General features: G+C 33.5%; 1 protein-coding gene across 1 annotated transcript; it reads right to left on the bottom strand.

The window, feature by feature from the left end:
• Positions 1 to 556: 556 nt before the first annotated feature.
• On the bottom strand, positions 557 to 19750 carry LOC127840418 (uncharacterized). Its single transcript, XM_052368833.1, has 10 exons — positions 19522 to 19750; positions 5230 to 5337; positions 4712 to 4844; positions 3546 to 3613; positions 2929 to 3075; positions 2564 to 2614; positions 2279 to 2317; positions 1926 to 2003; positions 1575 to 1625; positions 557 to 846 (listed from the first exon to the last, which is right to left on the bottom strand). Exons 1-10 carry the CDS (start codon positions 19748 to 19750, stop codon positions 662 to 664), a joined length of 1089 nt encoding a protein of 362 aa, XP_052224793.1. The 3' UTR covers positions 557 to 661.
• Positions 19751 to 21175: the final 1425 nt, after the last annotated feature.

Genomic DNA, 21175 nt, shown 5'->3' with positions numbered 1-21175 from the left:
CTGAAATTTATTATGAATAAAACATCCAGAAAATCTGTGAAATATGTAGTACTAGATAATCACTAACAGAAAATGCAATTACAGTACAAACAAGATAGTTTTACTAACAAATATCCACAGCAATTTATTGTTACTGCAAATAGTTATAGAACTGTTTGTGAATATGAGCCTATATATTTCTATATTTATAATATTTCTTACAAAAAATCTATTAAGAAAACAGCGTAGACCCAGATGAGACGCCACATGATGTGGCGTCCCATCTGAGTCTACGCTGTTTGCCAAGGCCTTTTTTCTAGACGCTAGGCATAAATGGGTTAAATAATGAAAAGAAGAACATCCATCTACTCAAAAATAACTTCAAAACTTTGTGTAAAAATATCAATAATAACAATTTGGATGGCATCATTTGAGATTGTAGATTTAACCCTTTCCCACTTAGAAGCAAAATGAAAATGGCTATGGGCAAAAAGCATTAAACCAGAACAGCCTGCAAGTAACTCGCAGGCTGTTCAGGTTTTATGCTGTTTGCTGCTCATCAGTTTCTAAGGTTTGGATATGAAGCCTTAACAACTTGAATCTAGTAATAAAGGTCTTAAATTAAATATAACTTTTTAAGGGACTACAAATGTGTGAAAATGCGTAACTAAGTGGTAAAGGGTTAACATTCATTGCTTGCTTTTAACATTTTAATTTCTTCTTCAATTTTTTGTGCCGTTAATCTAGCAACTTTCAGTTGTGCCAGTATCAATTGATTCTTCAATCTTAGATTTACTTGTTGCAGATGGATGTTCTTCTTTTCTGCTATTAGGTTGTCCTCAGCCAATTTGTTGAAACTTGCCCTAGCTGAAACAAATAACAACATTGTATTAAAATTTATAAGGTTTTTTGTTATCAATGCAAAAAATACCATAAATCATGGAATACAAAAAAAGTTAAATTTGCTAAATCGATTTAACCTTCTTAATTATGTCCATTTCATGCATATCTCATAAAACGTATAGTGAAAACCATTTGAAGAAATGGCACATCAATTAATTGCTTTATAGGTTGCCGTGGTGTAATGGATATGGTGTCCGCCTAGCGACCGGGAGGTCACGGGTTAGATCCCAACTGTGGGAGCTTTCTTTAGATCTCCCCCATAGACACCAAGTACTGGTTCTAGTCCCAGGAAACAGACTCGAGAGTGTTTATATAAGCCTTAGGCTTTCGATGCAATCGAGCTGAAATAAATAGGTTTAAATTAAAATTAAGTAATTGCTTGTTCACATTTGTCATATTGACATAATAACATTTACATATTTCATTACCTGCATCAAAAGCAGTGCTTCTTGAACATTGACTTACACAAGTTTAGTTATTGTTGTTAATCTAGTTTATATGTATGTTGTGTTCCATGCTTCAGTTCCATGTCTCATTTATAAATATTTGTCATTTTTGTGTGTGTTCCATGATTCAGTTCCATGAATAATATACAGGTTAATTATCTATATGTTGCTAGCATTGAAAGATTTGCAAAAATGGAATATTATAATACATATAAATGTACATGTGAATAATAAATAATTGTTTACCTCTTTTACTCTGGTTTTTGTTGGCCATTTTCATTGATTTGGTATTGGTCTCTGTAAAACAATTATTCAATCATAGGAATCCTGAAAGTGCATTGAAATGGACTTATAGATTTGGCAAAAATTAAACCTCACTTTCATACCTGCACATTGGTGTGGAATTGACCTAACTAGCTTGTGACCCCACACAATTACATGGATAACATAAATGATGTTGCATTCAATTGGAAAGTTATATTTCAATGTTTCATTTTTTTATTTTTGGAAAAAACACAGAGATATTAAATGCTTCATATGATAGGGATGAATTGAATATGTATGCATTTGGTGAAATAATGTTCTTATAATACTCACTGGTCCCTGATGAGCATGGCCCAGCTTCATCTTCCACTGCACGTTGGAATACACTTGACGTCTTCTGAGCTCCTAGTCCTTCAAATATAAAACAATTTTTGTTTTTAATGAACATAATGAAAATAAAAGAAATGCACCCCTTCATGTATTATTAACAAAGTTTATCATAAAACTAAGTTAACTCAAAGGCTAAAATTCTTGGTGTCATTTGTTTAATTTAAAATGGACTTTTTCAACCAATTTACCTATTTGTCATGAATTTACTTACGCAACGTTCATACTTTAATAAGTTTTTCATATTTATTTTTCATTCACCAAAAATTTAACATAAAAATAAGGCCCCTGTCACTTACCTCTTTCATCTATCTTGAACGTCATGCAAGTGCTACCATCTGTGTAATAAACGAAGCAAAATGATCTAGTATTTAACAACAATATTAAAAAAATGTATATATTATCATATAAAAGATATTTTGCTCAATTACACATAGCTTTGGCACCCCATTTTAACAATATTACAAAGTGAGTAATGAATTGATAGAAATTTATTAACATGCTATGTTTAATACAAAAGCTGTCTCCATTCACCATCATGTAATTAACCAAGATGAAGAGCATAATCTACATTAATTGTTTACCTATTGGCATCTTGCCCAGTTCAATGATGTTGATTGAAGCACCCTCTGGAGCTAAGAAAATAAAGCCATACATATAATTTTAAAACATTTAACAGTTTATAATTAACAATCACACATCACTTTTTACAATGACTGAAAACAATACCAACAAACAGACTAAGGTGAGTTATGATGAATCTTTAATAACATACTTTTCTAATGCACTTAAAAATGATATGTATTTCATTCTGGTCATAAATTAATAGTATCTTTGTTGAACATTACCTTCATTGAAGAATGAATACCAAAGCATAATGCCAAAAAAAATGATATTATAATAATAAAAATTGACAAATGGTATTATATTCTATATAAACTGTACAAACCATCAGTGTCAATTGCATTGGGGACCCCTGCCACAGAGGCGGAATCCCCAAAATGCTGAAGGAGAATCCCCTCCGGAATGGTGAACTCTTTCACCCGGGGCCCTCCTCCAGTGCCTGGCCTCCTCATCTCATCATTTTTTGTCTTTGCTATAGTTATATTGAGAAGAAACTGTGTAATTTAAGAGTCCAAAATAAACATGAGGAGCAAAAAGGAGCAAAAGTTACACCAATGTTTGATTTAATGCTATTTTTAGCAATTTTCATGTATCTTGATTTGCACAGTATGTACATTAAGTATGCTGGACCGATGATAATAGCAATGTACCAGATAGTTATTAATATAACAATGTTGAAAATTTCATAAAATTCCTCAATATATATAATATAATTATTGATTTTTCAACAACATTATTACATGTACATAATTGGCTTAAAATATAATCATGAACCTACATGTATAACAAAAAATCAATTACAAATTTCAGCTAATTTTTACACAGTAACTATGATGTTTCACTTTTCATGTGAAATACAATAAATGTGGAACATTTTATCTTCATAACATAAGAAGCAGCAAGAAAAATAAGACAGGAGTACATCTCTTAAATTTCACTTACTTTTGTCTTTCATGTTGTAATATTTTTTCTTCACCTCTGAACCTGCGCGCTTATAGGTGGAAAATTGGCTGAAATAAATGGAATGCAATTAGGTACATTTTTTAAAATCAGAAATTGAGTCTAAGAAATGATTTGTTTATTCCTCAAAACATTTTTCCACATTGCAATCTTCATTTCATGTGTGTTTGACACAAACAATTTTGTTGATGAATTATTAACAAATGAATTAGTAGAAATACATCATTAATGAAAAATGACACAATATGGGTTTAGTTGAATATTTTGGAATATTTGAAACCGGGTAGCACAATATTTTTACCATAGTGAAGCATTATAACTTTATATTATGGTAAATATTTTGTGCTCAAATCATCTACTGCTTTTTATATTTATGTCACATATTATTTAACATTCTGTTCGTTTTTAAACATTGCACAAATTAACAATTTTATTATAATCAATAATTAAAAAACAAAATAATGAATTAACTGTACAAATATTCCTTCTGCTAGAATTTCCAAAATTTGGAAAATTGATAACACCAAAAGTACAAACCAGTTTAGAACATTTGCCACGGCTTCCAAGCCTCTCCTTCGAACCTCTCCAATTTTGAGTGCGCCACAACCGGTCATTGGGCCGAACAGGACATCATAGTTTTTAATTATTTCCTGGGCTATTACAGTTTCCTTCTGTTCGGACCAACGATTTCTACTAGTAGCAACGTTAGCGTTCTTGTCCGCCATCTTGTATGTTGTGACAGAAGACACGTAAACGGTTCCGAGTTTTATATGCGTTAACGAAAATGCCGGGTACCAAGGTCGCTTACATCAATAACAAATAATTCTTAGTAAAGAACGCTAAAAATAGCGTTGGTGAATACCGATAAAGAATCGAACTAAGAACGTTCTTAGAAAAGTAAAGAATAAAGAATTTTCTTTATTCTTTATTCTCAAGTAAAGAATTGTTGGTGAATACGGGCCCGTGAATAAGACTTAAGAATTTTTTCTTAGACTTAAGAATTTTCTTTATTTTCAAGTCTAAGAATTGCTAAAGAAGTGTTGGTGAATGTAAAATGTTAGTATTGCAAATATATGTAGTTATGGGAAACAACTACATTAAATTAAAATAAGCTGTTTTAAAATTATTGTTTTATAAACTTTATGTACCGGTAAAATACCGCTTCATTCGTAAGAATGTCATTGGAGCCTAGATGAAAATACAGCTGTTGAACATCCATCTCCCGCAGGTCTCTTAACAATGCATGGCGAAAACCCCGACAATCACCAGAAAATTTGGCACCTTTGAAAACAGAGTTAGCAATTATATTTTCTTAAAGAATGTCTCAGTAAATAAATCATAAATATACAATGAATGAATACACAAGGAAAATGCATGCTTTCCTCAGGATTAAAATGAAAAGTTTGCAAATACAATTGTCTAAAATCTGTACAAATAGCCCACGCGTTAAATATATAACCATGCAAATTAGTTCGAAAACGCAATTATTGCACATCAACATAATAAGTATAACTTTACATTGATGACAAATATTATAATCATAAGAAGCTTAGGACGTGAAATATTAACTGATTAGGTATCAAGAAATGAAATAATTATATCATTTATCGAAACAAATGTGTAACTGTAATAACTGTTCTATACCATTTCCATTACATATTCTCACCAGAGATAGGCAGGCATTTGGCAGCTATATAGTCAGAAAGAATATCCTTAATCCGATGAACATTGGAGTCCCCAGCATTAAGGTTCGCTTTTTTCCTGTCTTGGGCACCTGAAAAAATAAAAGGAAAACGCTTCCCGACACAACGCTGCATCCTGTTCAAAAGAGCCTGCGTAATAAATCTACTAATTATAAAACGACAAGTCTTAACAATCCAAATACTACCTTAACACCACTATTGAAACAACACTAGTAAGGAGTACTAAACTTGTCTAAAGTAAAGGCTTAACACTAAGGCACGTCCGAACGACATTCACTGCTTGTACCTAGGTCCGGGCTAGCCAATGTCCCAGAAGGTCAGATGACAATCAAATCCCAGAGTGAAGTCGGAGACTACAAACAGATCGTAACTCGAAATAGATTTGGAACCCCCTGATTGCAATCAAAAAGAGGCCGACAATTCAGAAAATCCCCGACATTAGGTGGTCGTATTTTTTGATAACCATAACTTGCATAAGTCAGAGGTTAATTCCGCCACGCCAGGTCAATAAATACGCACAATATCTTTGAGTTAGCGGTCGTAAGTCGCATTATTTGGTATAAATTATAATAATAATAATGTTTAATAAATACGCACAATATCTATGAGTAAGCGGTCGATAGTCGCATAATTCGGTATAAATAATAATAATTATATTGTTCAATGTCAAATATCTCTAAAAGCAACAGATGTAAGGTGTCTTCTGATTGGCTCACACTCAAGGGTCGGTGAAAATTGTACGTCGAAGTACATTTCTCGTTCCACCTAGTAGGTCTTGTAGACTTTCGACGTCATGGTACGTCATATAGACACTAAGTACTGGTCCTACCCAGGAAACAGTTTGTTTCATCAAATGTCTCAATTCAACTTGACAGCTTGCTAAAGCAGTTGCATTTAGCATACAGTACACTGATTTAACATAATCAAAATCATGTGATGTGTCAAATCAATTTTGATTGACAAATTTGACAGGATTTTTTTAATCCAATAAGTTTTAGACTGTCAAATAACACACACTACGTATTGAAAGCCATACCTGGAGCTTTGGTCTGTATATCGCTGACTTCATCAGAAGAATGATTTCTACTGTTGGGAAACGTTAACACCACTTATTGTCTTCTTATTTATTATCAATTTATAATTATGTGTAATAGCATAACGACATACTTGTTTCGCAATTAAAATATTTAATAAATACAGGTATCTTGCAGGTTTCTAATTTTCTTTCGCAAACTATTGTTGAAAAGTTTAAATTTTGTCGCCACTAAAAAACTAGCCATTTTGTAGCAATTCTAAAATCACAGTCTAAACTGCATACACTTAGCTCTATAGTTACAATTTGAATGCAAATATTAGAATGCATCATGTTATATCATCCATATTTTTTTATTTAAACATTCAAATAACATATAACACAGTACATATATAAATTGGTATGTAGTATTGTGTTGAGATACAAAACACTTCACATCATTTATTTGCACATAAAATAATAGTTACAAAATAATTAATACTAAAACACTGTCATCAACCTACAGTACAAGAATATGTACGTACTAGTATATGAAATTACAAAGTGGGGATATTGTATTACCTTTTATAAAATTAACATTGCTGGCTTTGTACTAGCCATAAAACATTTATCATGGATTAACAAGTAACAACCAATTTATTAATAACACAATAGAACGGAAATCATATTAATTGCATTATGCATTTACTAAACAAGCTATTTGCTACTGTTCAGAATTACACTATCTTACTGAAATTGATCACAGGTACTTAGTGCTTTTACATACTTGTGGTAAGTTTTGTATTACTAGTTTGACATTTATTGGCAGACACTTGTCGATATACAGACAAAATTTGCATGGGAACTTTCATATTTTTTCAGCATAATTGCCTTCAAATTGTTAATTTAACAACCACTTGAGATTGTTTGCACATCTGATCTTATTATACCATAGCTGATTTTTGTTTATAGATAGACATATATAGACTTTTCAAAGTTCTATAAAAGTTCACACATGTTCCATCCAAGTAAACCAACAGAACCAATAAAGATCACCACAGATAATAACTGTGTATAGCTTGGAAATTTTGATAGTTCAGGAATCCCTCCTTTGTTGATTTCTGTAAACCAAAACTGTCAGTTTTGCTGGATAGAATGGCTTGTATGATGCCCAGATCTTGCCTTCGCAGAACAGCTTCTAAAAACGGAAAACCAACAAATATCTTAAAATTTGATCAATAATGCAGACCATTTATAAATGTCTTATTTTTTGTTGATTTCGAATCTGGAAGATTGTTTACGTAAGATTGTGGTACGAAAATCCAACGGTATCGGATTTTGTGGTTTTAGGCCTAAACTAATCATAGTGACATGTAACCTTTCGGAATATCGGTAAACTGCGAGCAGACGAGGTGTAAATACTTTAAACATTAAAGCTAAAAGACTAAAAAGTTAGATCGGAATATCTTTAAATTTTGTGAATAAATATGTTTCTGGTGGATAACAACGACAACTAACCAGAATGTTGCTCATGACCACACGTAAAACTTCTTTCTGAGAGCGAATGGAAAATGCGTCACAAATTCTTACAAATAAACAGTAGGGTGTCGTTATTGAAATACCGCGAGAATACTGGAAGAATAGAGATATCAACTTTAATGTTTAAAACAAATATTTTTTAACAAGCGTTTGTGATTTGTCAGGATAATAATAACACTAAGATATCGAAAAGATCAAAGCAAATAAAGTCGACAGAAATCTGAGATTGGGCAATATATTAAAGACGGGTTATGTTCACCTAAATTGTGTTAGGTAAAGACTGTCACTATATGTAGTGAACCAGTCTTCGGCTGAAGATGAGTATTCAGGGGAGATAATTGAGTAATGACTTAATTATGGACGGTTGCGAAGAAAAACAAATAATACGAGAATATTTAGTGCAATTCGCTACACAAATATGATGTCATTGATATAATTTTTCCTGAAGTATGTATTTACATGTGATTTAGTATATGTCAAAGTGTTTTTTATTTGTTCAAGGTCATAAATAGCATCGCGAAAATATATGTCGCGTGGCAAATTTTTTTTAGACGCATCCCTATATGGTATTCTTATGTAATTTTATGGTCTAAATTTCCATATGTATGAACGGTTAACGCCCGCTTCGCGGGCTTTTGTCCGTGTAAAGGTTTTGATAATACTTTGGGCGGGGCACATGAAAAATTGTTCAGGGCTAGAAGGTTCTGCATTTACTAGCCCGAATGGGCTAGTTGAAAAAAAGTTAGTGTTAAGCCCTGTAAGTGTGTCTAACTACAAAAAAAATACAATCCAAACTGGCCAATCACACTTCAAGAAAAATAAAGGTCAAACAAGTGAAAAACCACTAGTTTTCAATAATCAATAAGTGTTAAAATTGCAATACACTGCCACTGGTCAATGTTCAATGCAAATATCACTTTGAACACGTTAAAGCGTCAATTATTGCACTTTAAGTTTCCAAATGTGCAAAGCACGTGTTTTTAACAGATCACGAAAGGGGTAAAAAAACACACAGTTGAACTTGAAGTGAAAAGTAAACAAAAATCCTTCGTTCACGCACACTTGGTTACTAGGTCGCGAAATCGAATGCCACTTTTAATAATACACTTCACACCGTCGAAATACACCAAATCACAATAAAACAATAGCTATTGCAAGTTCAAAAACAAAACAGAAATATATTTACCGCCGAAATGACTTATTGATCTCAAAATAATGTCACAAACGTATACGATTTCGTATCTCAACGGTTTGAAAGCACGTGGGAAATCAGAAGGGGAGATTATTTCAGCGATAGTTTTTTAGATGGTCGCATAGCGACCGTCTAAGGGGGTTAGTCTAAAAGTCAGGTCGATAGCCTTAGCAACTAGGAGTACAATACCCGCGTATCCGCGCGAGAAAGAGTTGTATAATGTATGCAAGAGGTTTGAGTTCACCAATTATATTCATTCACAAATGGAAACATGATATTAATATCATGTTAAATGCAATAGTTTCGAACGGTGCTTTTATAGAGAAGAATCAATAAACAATGATCGTATTGTACGTGTCGCGGAGGAGATTGTTTATGAATGAATAAAATAGTCCACTGTCTGCAGCGTCTTCATGACGTAGTATTTTTGCTCAGTCCATTCATAATATGAGGCTATTAATAGATGCGCCTGTCGATAAACAAAGGAAAGTCCACGGGCGATAACAACGCAATAGGTTACGCTCTCACATACACCTCAATGACGTAGTACATGTCATTTGTAAATTGAGGCTATTAATAGATTCGGGTAAAAAGCTATCGCTTATTTATATTCTCAATTTATAAAACGTTGAACTTAAGTTCAACAATAACTTCAGCGATACGATAGGAAAAAACAAAAAAATGTTTCATAATCGATAAACCCGAATATTACAAACAATTTATAATAATAATACGAAGACCTGTTTCGTTACCTCGTTCATGCTACTACAGCGGATATTTCTGGAAAACGTTCTTTGGTTTTCAACAGATAGCGGCGATCTTTTGTATTTACGGGTGCTAGCAACGCAATAGTAGAACGTTAGTAGAAGGTTATGCTTGTTTATATTCACAATTCGCATTACATAGACAGTTGGATATGAGTTCATCAATTGCTACAGGCATACTATAGGCAACCTCGAAAATGCTTTATAATCGCTAAAACCGAAAACAACTAAATATATTATATTAAATATATTTATAACAATAAATATCTTTTAAAAATGTAATCGGCGTATACGCTGACTTTGAAATAAAGTTTGCAATTTACTTTTCTAAATAAATAAATACAATTAAACAAAAGTTAAACTATTGTGTTGTGTTTTTCACTTGTAAGTTGCATATTCACCGCATGAAATGTGTGTTAACATTGTCAAACCACACATAAGTGTGAGTAGATAAAAAAATATACTACGGGAGAGCACTTCATATGTGTCCTCATATGCTTGTTATGAGCATCTTTCTTCTTTATCGAAATATATCGTATGTTGATATTTGATTTAAACGCAGTTTTCTTTCGACACATTTAAATCACACGTCAATAGCGCCGTCATGCGAAAATGGGTCTTATGCGTTTCGGAAAGCGTTTGTTAAACCCAACATGTGCTTTGCGCAGTCAGGCCATAGGCGATGCTGTTCGCTATAAAATCACTCAATATGTTATGTTTCTCCTTACCAGAAAGAGAGATAGCTGAGTTGGCTATTTATATGATGGGCGCATATGGAATAAGACCCATTTTCGCATGACGAGGGTCATTACAAATCTCATTGCGAACTGAAAATGCCACATTTAAGAACAATGCTTTTTGATACAAAATTGAATTCAAAATAGCAAACTTGTTAATAATGGCAGCCTATCCACTCATTAAGGAATGATTTCCAGACGTGCTGACCAAGTACGGCAAACATTGTGGTATGATAATTAAACGATTTTCTCTTATCGTGACACTATACTATTTAGCTTATGATTGTTTTCTCATCTTGGAGGCGAAAGTGAAATTCTGCGAGATGGATTGTAACGCGTAATTGTAACAGGGCCACAATTTGTGTCGTTTGAGCATACAGAGAGTAGTTCGGAATTCCTTACACTGAACATCCTTTGAATTGAGCACATACGCAGTGATGTAGCAAAACTTCAGAGGTTGTTTCTCGAATCAGCTTATTAAATATTCGAAAATATATTCATGCGTGTCTGTTAGCGTTAAGTTAAAGTCACTAAGATGAAAACTGAGTAAAACAGCTATGCCTAAAAGCGCATTAGTGCTCTATACCTATGTTTATATCAGCGTTGTTGACACCGTGTGAACTGCTCGGGTAACAAGTAAAGCATAAACAGCAATGTTTATATACTTCTATTCCTCCACATACAAGATACGAAGATTATTGTATATTTTGAATTTGTATATGGTGTCAACAATCAATAGTTTTGTACACGGAACTTTCATTATGAATTTATATTCTTGGTAAGATAGTTATTTGATATTAGAAAAAAATATTCCTTTAATATGATGGTGACTGCAAATTTTCTTTATATTAAGTTCTCATTACCATTTTCATCATACTTTCTATGCTTTCAGAACGTCCAAAAAGCATGTTGTTTTTATTTTGTCTAAGTTATTTCTATGAAATAATAAGGATGATAAAAGTGCACACAAAACTCGACCCGTACGCTATGGCACACACTTTATAAAGTTGAATGGCGTGTGTTCATTTTAAACTTGCGATTGGTTTTGAAAAATGAATTGCGTGTTAAATTATGCAATAGAGAACATCTTCAGTGCCTTCAGCGCTTTGATTTTATTCTGCGATTGATTCTTCTCGAACGTTATCGGTTTACGATTTCTCCATATATGGTCATACTACAATCATTCATAACGTTTATTTATAGATGTTTGTGTTGTTACATATATGGTTAGGATTGCCATATAAGGCAAAGACGGCCAGGGACCAGAGTCTGTCTGTATAGTGACACTTTACCAATTTGGTTACAATGATACCCAAATTTGGCCGCCCAAGTGATTATTTGGTTTACTTATATTTATATGGTGATAACTTCATCTTTTCCGAAACCGAAAGCCCCAGGGGTTGGTTATTTGGCATGTCACATCTTATAAAAGTTCTCTACGAACTTTTGTTGAATTTATGTCCCTTTGACCAAAACTTGTCACGCCTCAGTTGTCAATTGAATAATATAGATTAATAAAGTAAATGACTTCAGCATCTCTGAAACCGCGATGGCTAGAGATTAAATATTGTGTGTGTTACATGCATGGTTTTCCTCTAATAAGTTGTTCAACTCTTTAATCATGACAGTGGTGTCAAAATAAACACGCCATGTATAAGTTGTAATGAACTCTAAACAATCGTCAATGATACGAAAGGATAATGTGTTGGTCTTCTACTAAATTTGTTTAAGTATTAACCCGAGGGTTAAAGTTGGCCCCATCATAGAGGTTAATTGATTTTGTTTTGTACATGCCTATAGTGAAAACGTTATTTTGTCTCACACAATATCAAATGTGTATCATACAGAGTGAAGAGCTCAAAACAAACACAGTTATTACACAATGTATGTTTTCTACATGCCTCATTTAATCGAACTGGGCCTTTAGGGCCTATTTGTTTGATATGTTTGCACTATTAACGATTAATTAAACAAATACGAAGAGGTTGAGAGCTGGCCCTAAGTTAATGACACGTGTCCGCCAATGACGTCAGAATACATAGCCCACACATTCCAGCTGTTTAAACGCGATATTACTCACCAAGTTGCCATAAATTTAACCGCCTTCATGTCGTTTGTTCGCCCAACGGTTCAATGTTGTATCGATTGGATTATGCAACCACTTGGTTTTTTACCAATTCACGGTTTGGTACATGTCAGGCCTTTTTTACTTAATATTGGGTCAATTTTGTGAGAAAAGTATCGAGTAGACTGGGAAAAGTTCTAAAAAAACTTGCAATTTCTTGATTCGTTAATTATTCTAAAGAACTTTCGGTGCTTTATAAATAACCAATCTTATTAATTTTGACGCTTTTATACGTTGCTTTAGTGTGCCTTTTCTAACATACTCGCGGTGCAATATGAAAATTTAAAAAGCATATCATAAACGTCGTCGTTCACATTAATGCAACTATGTGCATATGCGACATGAGTTGTAAAGCAATCACTGGAGAAGCGGCTCGGAAATAGTATTTACGGAAATGTTCTAAACATGTATGTAAACCAGATGACATATTGGCACTTTTTCATTTTCAATTGATTGTGCGAAATTACTGTTGTTTTTACTTATATTACATTTTCTTACAAAGTATATAGCTACGTTATGTTATAATTACTATCACTTCTGTGTAAACTAAATGTAGAAACAACGAGACTGCATTTTCATCTCTGCAATCGATGGCATTAATTTATTATACATGTACAAAAACATCATTATGCGGTTTCGTCATAATACAACTGCAAAGCATTTGTGTATCCTTTTCCTTTCAAGTTACCAACATAAAGCACTTGAAATATTTCTTGAAATCCAAATTTGTTCTAATCATCGGCCCGATGAATCGTGTGATACGCAGGCAAGGTTGACGAAGCCTGCTCTGTAACCCATGTCTTTGTCTAACCTAAAGTACATCTCGAATATGCAGGATACAATGTCACGTCTTTTTGCAGATTCATTTACAACAAAAACTGCGTTGCAGATATTCTCGCACCGACTAGGGTGCCGTTTCATAAACAATCGTATGGCAATTTAAACTTCCGAAAGAATTTTGTAATCTTAATAAGTAGACGAACTAACTCGCAATGCTCGTCAAATATATACGGCGCTTGAGATGCTAATGTAATTGATTAAGTACTGAAAAAAATTATATGGACTTTAGCAATTATGTATCTTCAAAAAAATTATCGTATCGTAAATGTGTACTACGATGTTTATTGAAACGGTCCCCTGGATACTAAGGCTTGATGAACAACGCAGCGAGAATCTTGAGAGATGTCTTGTAAAGACAAACAAACGCGTATTGAGAGGATAAGTGTCCACGATAATATTCTGTCAACTTTTGCACATCTGTTGTCAACATAAAAATACACCTGCAGTACATTGAAAACTCGCCCTTTGTAGTGTTGACGGTGAACGCATTAACATGTGTTGCCTGAAAAACTATATCCCCCTCAAGCGGCTTACACCTGTGTTATTAAGCAATACTAGTTTGGTTTCATATCCTTTTTAACCCATTTATGCCTAGTGGACTCTCCCATCCTTCTAAATTGGATCAATTTATTTCCAAAATTAGGGATGTCTAGTATATTAATTTCTATATTTAGATAATTTCTTACAGAAATTCCTTTATGAAAACAGCCCAGACCCTGATGAGACGCCGCATCATGCGGCGTCTTATCTGGGTCTACGCTGTTTGCCAAGGCCTTTTTTCTAGACGCTTGACATAAATGGGTTAAATATGCCTCTTATAGTTATATACATTAAGAGTAATTACGAACAATAAGTCTTAACTATGGAAGGCAATATTAATGACCGCGTTTACTTAAGATCTGATAGACTTTGACATTTTAAGTTGATAATTGTTTAAGTATGCCCCGGAAAACAGGACTCCACATTCCAGTTCTATACCACATTAAAACTATGTTGTGTGGATATACATTATTAAGTATGCAAGACCGTTTATGTGAGAACCATATTTCAGATCGCTAAAACTTAATGACAATAATAGCAAAGCAAGAATGCAGATAAGCACAAACTTAAAAAGCAAACAGTGAATATCAATCACGTCAACACATTCCGGTGTCGATATTCTTCGTTTAATTCTTTTTTTACGGGGTCCCATTTATGTCAAGACCAGCTGAAGGACTTGATTTTTTTGCGAGTCGTTTAAGGATACGGTTGTTAGCATCAAAATTGGTTATTTAATCGTATTATTTACCAACATAAACGTCTAAAAAGTTAGAAAATTAGATTTGTATGTATTCATACAAATTGTTAAGCTTTCATACTTTACAGTCATCGAAAAGCATTTAGTTAGACCGATTGGTTAAAAAGAGAAACGTCTTTAGCTTGTTATCTAAAATGAAACCGCATAACATCGAGTCTAAGATTTTTACCATGAAACGCGAGAAACACAATTGTCTACCGAGATGAACATGTTTTTTTTTTGAAGGAGAAACATCTAAACCTTGATTTTCTAGTTTGTTTACGGTGAAACAAGAAAGAAAAATACACGCGTTTTACTAAAACATCGTTTAGAGGAAATGTTCTGACCAAGATTCTTGAATATTGAACTATAAATGTGACTTTTTGAGGGTTAACAAGGTTTGACATTAAAGGAAAAATAATCCGTCCCCTGGTGGCCATGTTTTTCAACCAACCGGAAACATTATCAAACACAAAGATATCATTGGAACAAATCTTATGAGTAAGTTTCATGAAGATCGAACAATAAATGTGGCCTCTAGTGTGTTAACAAGGTTTTACTTAAAGGGGCCTTTTCACGCTTTGGTAAATTGACAACATTTAAAAAAGTTGTTTCAGATTCGCAAATTTTCGTTTAAGTTATGATATTTGTGAAGAAACGTTAATACTAAACATTTACCAAGCTCTTAAATAGCCAATATATGCATCTTTTGACGATTTAAAAACCTGAAAATTATAAAGCGTTGCAACGCGAAACGATTGTATAATTTGGAGAGTTCTGTTGTTGTCGTTATATTTTGTAAAACTACGCGGATTGCTTATATAAAGTATAAAATACTTCCTACAGTGCGTGAGCATGGATGGTCGAGTGGTCTGTTTGGTTTATACTTTTACTCCAGGACTGAAGGGGTCAGTCCTTCGAACCAGTTATGGGTTACTTTTTTTATCTTTTGTAAATTTTATGCTCGATTTTTCACTGGAGCTTTTTATTTCCAATGTTTACAATTATCAATATAAAGCATTTAATGACAAACTTCAAAACATGCAAAAAACTGTGAAAATGCCCCATTAAGCCATACAAGAAAAAGGTCCCGCCCCTGTCGGCCATGTTTTTCAACCAACCGGAACCAGTTTCAAACTCGTCCAAGACATTATTTGGACACATTTTGTGACCAGGTTTCATGTAGATTGGACTAGAAATGTTGCCTCTAGTGTGTTGCCAATGCAAACGTTGACGTCGCACGACGTACGACGCACTACGTACAAAAGGAAATCAAAAAGGACACCATGCGCACATTTTGCTTAGGAGAACTAAAATACAAATATTTTAACGCTTGTGTAATCTTATTTAAAAAGAAGACTATATAATCCAGTTTAATAACAATTTAGTAAATTGTTTTTAAACCAATAAACCAAACTTGACTTCGGAAATTACATTGGAACAACTTGTAAACCGACTTATCCTTGTAAAGTTTTCCGTATGAAATCGACATACGTTCCAAGCTTTTACCTTTGGTTATAATAATGGAGCGTTTTCAAAATGCAGTCCAAGAATGTTAACCGATATGTGCTCAGCTAATTTTGAAATTGGATTGGGCAAATGTCATGGAGACTGAGCTTATGTTTAATTGTTATTGGTAGAGTCTTATATTTGCCGCGATTTTTGCATAGTTTCCGAGTTTGTACCGTCTTGCTTAGTTTTCAGACTTTTGGCGTGTTCGCGCCGTATCGGACTTGCAAATGAAAGACAAGAAGTCAAATGATAATACTATTACTCATTATTTTCCAACAACGGCATTTTTTATTTTAATTAAAATGAGTTTATATCATAAAACTCACGCTTAAGAGGCTTTTCTCGTAGACATTTTATAATTTTTTCAGACGCATGAAAGAATAATGGTATAAGTTTACACTTTTTAAATAGTATTATGTTTTGTTTTGTTTTTTAATTATGTCAATGAAATAGTGATACCATAGTGCAAATCCATTCAGAAGATGGATTTAACATGTAAAGATGTTATGACTTATATTTGTGATATTTCTTAAACAGTAATTTAAGCCTTATCATCACACAGCCTCTATGAGAACATAAATGCTCTCTGAGAAATCGTATTTGGTACAAAATAATATATACATCGGTAAGTATGTTACTCTTGTTAACATTAAATGCTTGAGTAATTAGTTCATTCTTTTTGATATGTACTCTCTGTTATTTTCTTTGATTGGCTCTTCAGATGAGTGACACTGTTATGAGGTTAATATTATTTGTGATAAATGATGGACACAGTTCGCCATATCTGTTTAACCCTTTCAGTGCGGGAACCGAATTTTGAAGTCCTTTGCAAACAGTTTGGCTCCAGATGAGACGCCACAGAACGTGGCGTCTCATCAGGATCCAAACTGTTTGCTATTCTGATAATATTCTTTGAAACAAATCGAAGAAAATGCTAATTTTAGAAATTCAGCAGACGACATTTTAGCAGACGACAAATTTCCCAGCATGCAAAGGGTTAACGTTTTAAGCAGCATCAGTATGACATCATTTATCGTTCAAATGAGTAAACAACTACAGTTTATCCAACTGGAAAAGACGTATAATCTAGTTTGCAATGATTTACATTCAACAAAACAGGATTCGGGTATTTAAATACAGCCGCAGACATTCTATATTTCATGATATGCAATTGGAAACACGAAAAAATAAAATATAAAACGACTTTCAACGTCAGCACCTGTTTAAAGTCACAGATTATATACACAGAAATAAGTCAGTCTTTTAATATAATAATGCAATTTAATTTTTGTAATATTATGTCTACAAAACAAAGTGTTAGAAATACAAAATGATTGTCTAGTAGTTTCAAACATTAACAGTATGATACAATGCGGCAAAATACTATTAATAACAAACATAATAGTACAATTTAAATCGTCAGTGTCTTTTTATTCGAGTGTTCGTCATCTTGAGACGATAACGAATGTGAAATATATGATAGCAATAAAAATAAGATTTGAGAACATTAAAAATAATTATTAAACAATAGAACAAATGGAAGTTAAATGCTAAAGCCCTCGCCGAAGTGTCATGATAATGATAAGAAACAATATGTTGGTAATTAAACATGACTTATTAAAGTAAAAGTACTTTCATATTGTCATACGCCATTATTTAAACGACGAGTTTTAGCCAAACACATTAGCCTAAAAGAAAATAACAGTCGCCGTGGTGACATGGCTATAGTGTTCGCCTATCGACCGAGAGGTCACTGGTTCGAACCCCACTGGTTCTAGGCCAGGGTAACCGACGCAAGAGCGTTTCAATAAGCATGAGGCTTTCGATGCAATCGAGCTAATTTATTAGGTTTTTATTAGGTTTAAACTAATCTAAACTAATAATTGTCATCAAATAATAATTGAAACTTCAAATTACTTCTTAATATGTCGAAAATATTCATACCAACTTAGCAAGTATATAAAAAGATTGTATAACAGGAAGTTAACATTGCAGCATTTTAAGTTAAGTATCCAATTACTCAACAACAATAATAATTAATATATAAACGTTAATATTCAATGACAATTACACTTCAAAATATTTATAACTGTGATCAACCATGTCTGTGTATACTATACAGATAATTATGTGCTTTTCATATCAGAAATCATGCGTACGCTCACATTGTGAAATTGTGTAACTTGCTTTGTTTTAAGCACTCAAACATTAAAACTGAACATTTAAGTTTTTACCTAAATAAGCGATCAGACGATTGATCATTTGAATCGATTGACACTCACACTTTCATTTTCATTGTTTTGTTATTTAAAGGGGCCTTTTCACATATATTGGCATGCTTTGAAGTTTGTCATTAAATGCTTTATATTGATAAATGTAAACATTGGATTCATAAAGCACCAGTAAAAATTCAAGAATTCAAATTAAAAAAAAGAAAAAAAAGGGTAACCTCAGCAGGACCCGAACCACTGACCCCTGGAGTCCTGAAGTAAAAACGACTTAGACCACTCGGCCATCCTTCTTGATACAACATTAGATGTATTTTATACTTCATATAAGCAATCCTCGTAGTTTCACAAAATATAACGACAACAACAGAACTCTCCAAATTATTAATTCGTTTCGCGTTGCAACACTTTATAATTTTCAGGTTTTGAAATCGTCAAAAGATGCATATAATGGCTATTTTAGAGCTTGGTAAATGTTCAGTATTACTTTTTTGTCACAAATATCATAACTAAAACGAAAATTTGCGAATCTGAAACAACTTTTTTCAATTTTGTCAATTTTCCCAAACGTGAAAAGGCCCCTTTAAATAATAGGTCAAATAAACATATGTCGGCTGAATATTGAAACTGTACTTTTCTCAAATGTGTTTATGCATGCTAATTAAAACAACTACTAATTTTGGTCTTGTGAAGTGCAAGAAAGTATTTTCTATGGTAAATGTACGTAATATTTAAAAATAATAACACATTATTCACTTGGATCCTTTTACATTTGGTAGGATTGCCATTATGTTCTCAAAACATCTGGCAGAAATCCGTTTAACAATCTGTTTGAATTCTCTGTCTAGTACGAAATAAACCAACGGGTTGATGACATGGTTTATGAACACTAATCGGAGCCCGAAGAAAAAGGCCGATCTGGCGTCGTCGGACATATCACGAAGAAACCGTTGATTTTGACCTAGTACGGCTAATAACGCCAAATACAGTACCACTGTGACTGTGAAAATAATACTTAGTACAATAGGACCTTTTGTTGCTTGCAGACGTTTAGTTTGTTTCATCTCTTGAGTATTCCGTTTTTGTTTTGTTTCTTTTGTTTCCCGACTCTCGGCAGTGGTTTTGCCATCTGTATCAATGGTGTCTTCGAACGATTCTTGAGTGCTTCTGATGCTCTGAGATAACACATTCTCACAGATATCGGTGTCCGTTGCATGAAATACGGAGCTGTCGTCTGGGAGAGGACATATTTCAACCATGGTTACTGAGCTCGTGATTCTGTGGTCAATTTTATGAAGGTTTTCATGCGATACATATGCAGAAGAATGTTTTGCTTCAGGTGACGTTGTGTCGTTTTTCGAGAGCCTTTGATCCTTGGGTAGTCTTTGTTGCAGTACACGTACAAGTACACTAGTTATCGGTACATATAACCCGACAGTAGCGATGAGGACAACAACCAATATAGCTCCAATTGTTAAAGCATACCGTTTGTGAACGCCGCTGTCAACATAATCTTCGTCCTTTTCACAGACGGTAATCGATACGTTTAATTCATTATCTTGAAAGGTGTGTATACCCCAAATAATTGGAATTGGGATAGATATGAGTCCAGATATCAGAATAGTACCTAAGCATGCAATCAGAGCATGGCGTGCATGTATTTGCCAGCCATGCGGCCTGCACAGTTTTCTATACCTGTCGACGGCAATAATCAGAAGACAGAATGCTTCTCCACCCACTGTGAAAATGTTACAGAATGACTTTAACTTGCAAAATGTTTTTATCGGCGGATAGACGTATTAATATATCTGAGTGATCATTTCTCCCGGCAGCGTTGTTAACACACTCAAAAGGTCATAAAACGCTAAACACATCACAAAATATCTGAAGCTGCATTTGTGATAGCGAAAGGCAAACACTAAAATAACGAGTACATTTCCAATCAAGCCCACAATTATCTCGATTCCTGTAAACACCAACACCCACATAATTTTAGGAAGCATGTCCTCATTAAGTTTTTCAGCTGTTCGGTTTTCCATTTTTAAATTTCTTGAATTATACACGTGTCCACAAATAGAAATGTGCTCAGCCGGTAAATATGAATGTCTATGAAGATTTATAATCAACGAATACAATTAATAATTGGTTACAATAATTATGGACGGAGCTCATACATTTCCAGCAAGCACTGAAACCAAACAGTTGAGGCGATACTTGCATCCGCAATGTAAGTTCTGCAGGTTTTTAACTAATTAATGTCACGCGCCGATATAATATGTAAACAAACCTAGCATTGTCTGAGACCAGATCAATTCGAGCATAAACATAACATAATAAATACAAAAAAATGGGCACATACTTAAAACATTTAACTCGTGTCACTCTGTAGAACTTTGATAGATCCATCAAGTAAAAACTTGAAATTATGCGAGTTCGTTTTGTTAGTTGTTGATATCAACATATGAACACACAATATAAAACTGTTTATCTTGTCAATTTGTCAAACATCAATAGGTCTATGAAGAAAATCTTGAAATTCTGCGAGTTCGTGTTCTTCGTTGTTGGTGCCGGTGCATTTACAAAAATCATTCACATTTCAATTCAAAATGTTAACAATGGTTGTGTTTTTTGTTGTTTTGTTTCCTATACCTCCCAACGAATATTATGCAACTTATTATAATGTA

Source organism: Dreissena polymorpha, chromosome 8 (assembly GCF_020536995.1).
Source record: "Dreissena polymorpha isolate Duluth1 chromosome 8, UMN_Dpol_1.0, whole genome shotgun sequence".
NCBI lineage: Eukaryota > Metazoa > Mollusca > Bivalvia > Myida > Dreissenidae > Dreissena > Dreissena polymorpha.
Note: the sequence above shows the minus strand (reverse complement) of the source record. Positions and strands in the feature narration are given on the sequence as shown.

Bases quoted from the DNA above. Each gene is read 5' to 3' on its own strand.
- LOC127840418 (XM_052368833.1), bottom strand. From the start codon at position 19,750: ATGGTTGAAATATGTCCTCTCCCAGACGACAGCTCCGTATTTCATGCA. The intron at 5,338-19,521 runs GTCCTATTGTAC...TTATTTTTTCAG, and splicing joins ACGTCTGCAAGCAACAAAAG to GTGCCCAAGACAGGAAAAAA. The intron at 3,614-4,711 runs GTACATAAAGTT...CATTTATTTCAG, and splicing joins AATGAAGCGGTATTTTACCG to CCAATTTTCCACCTATAAGC.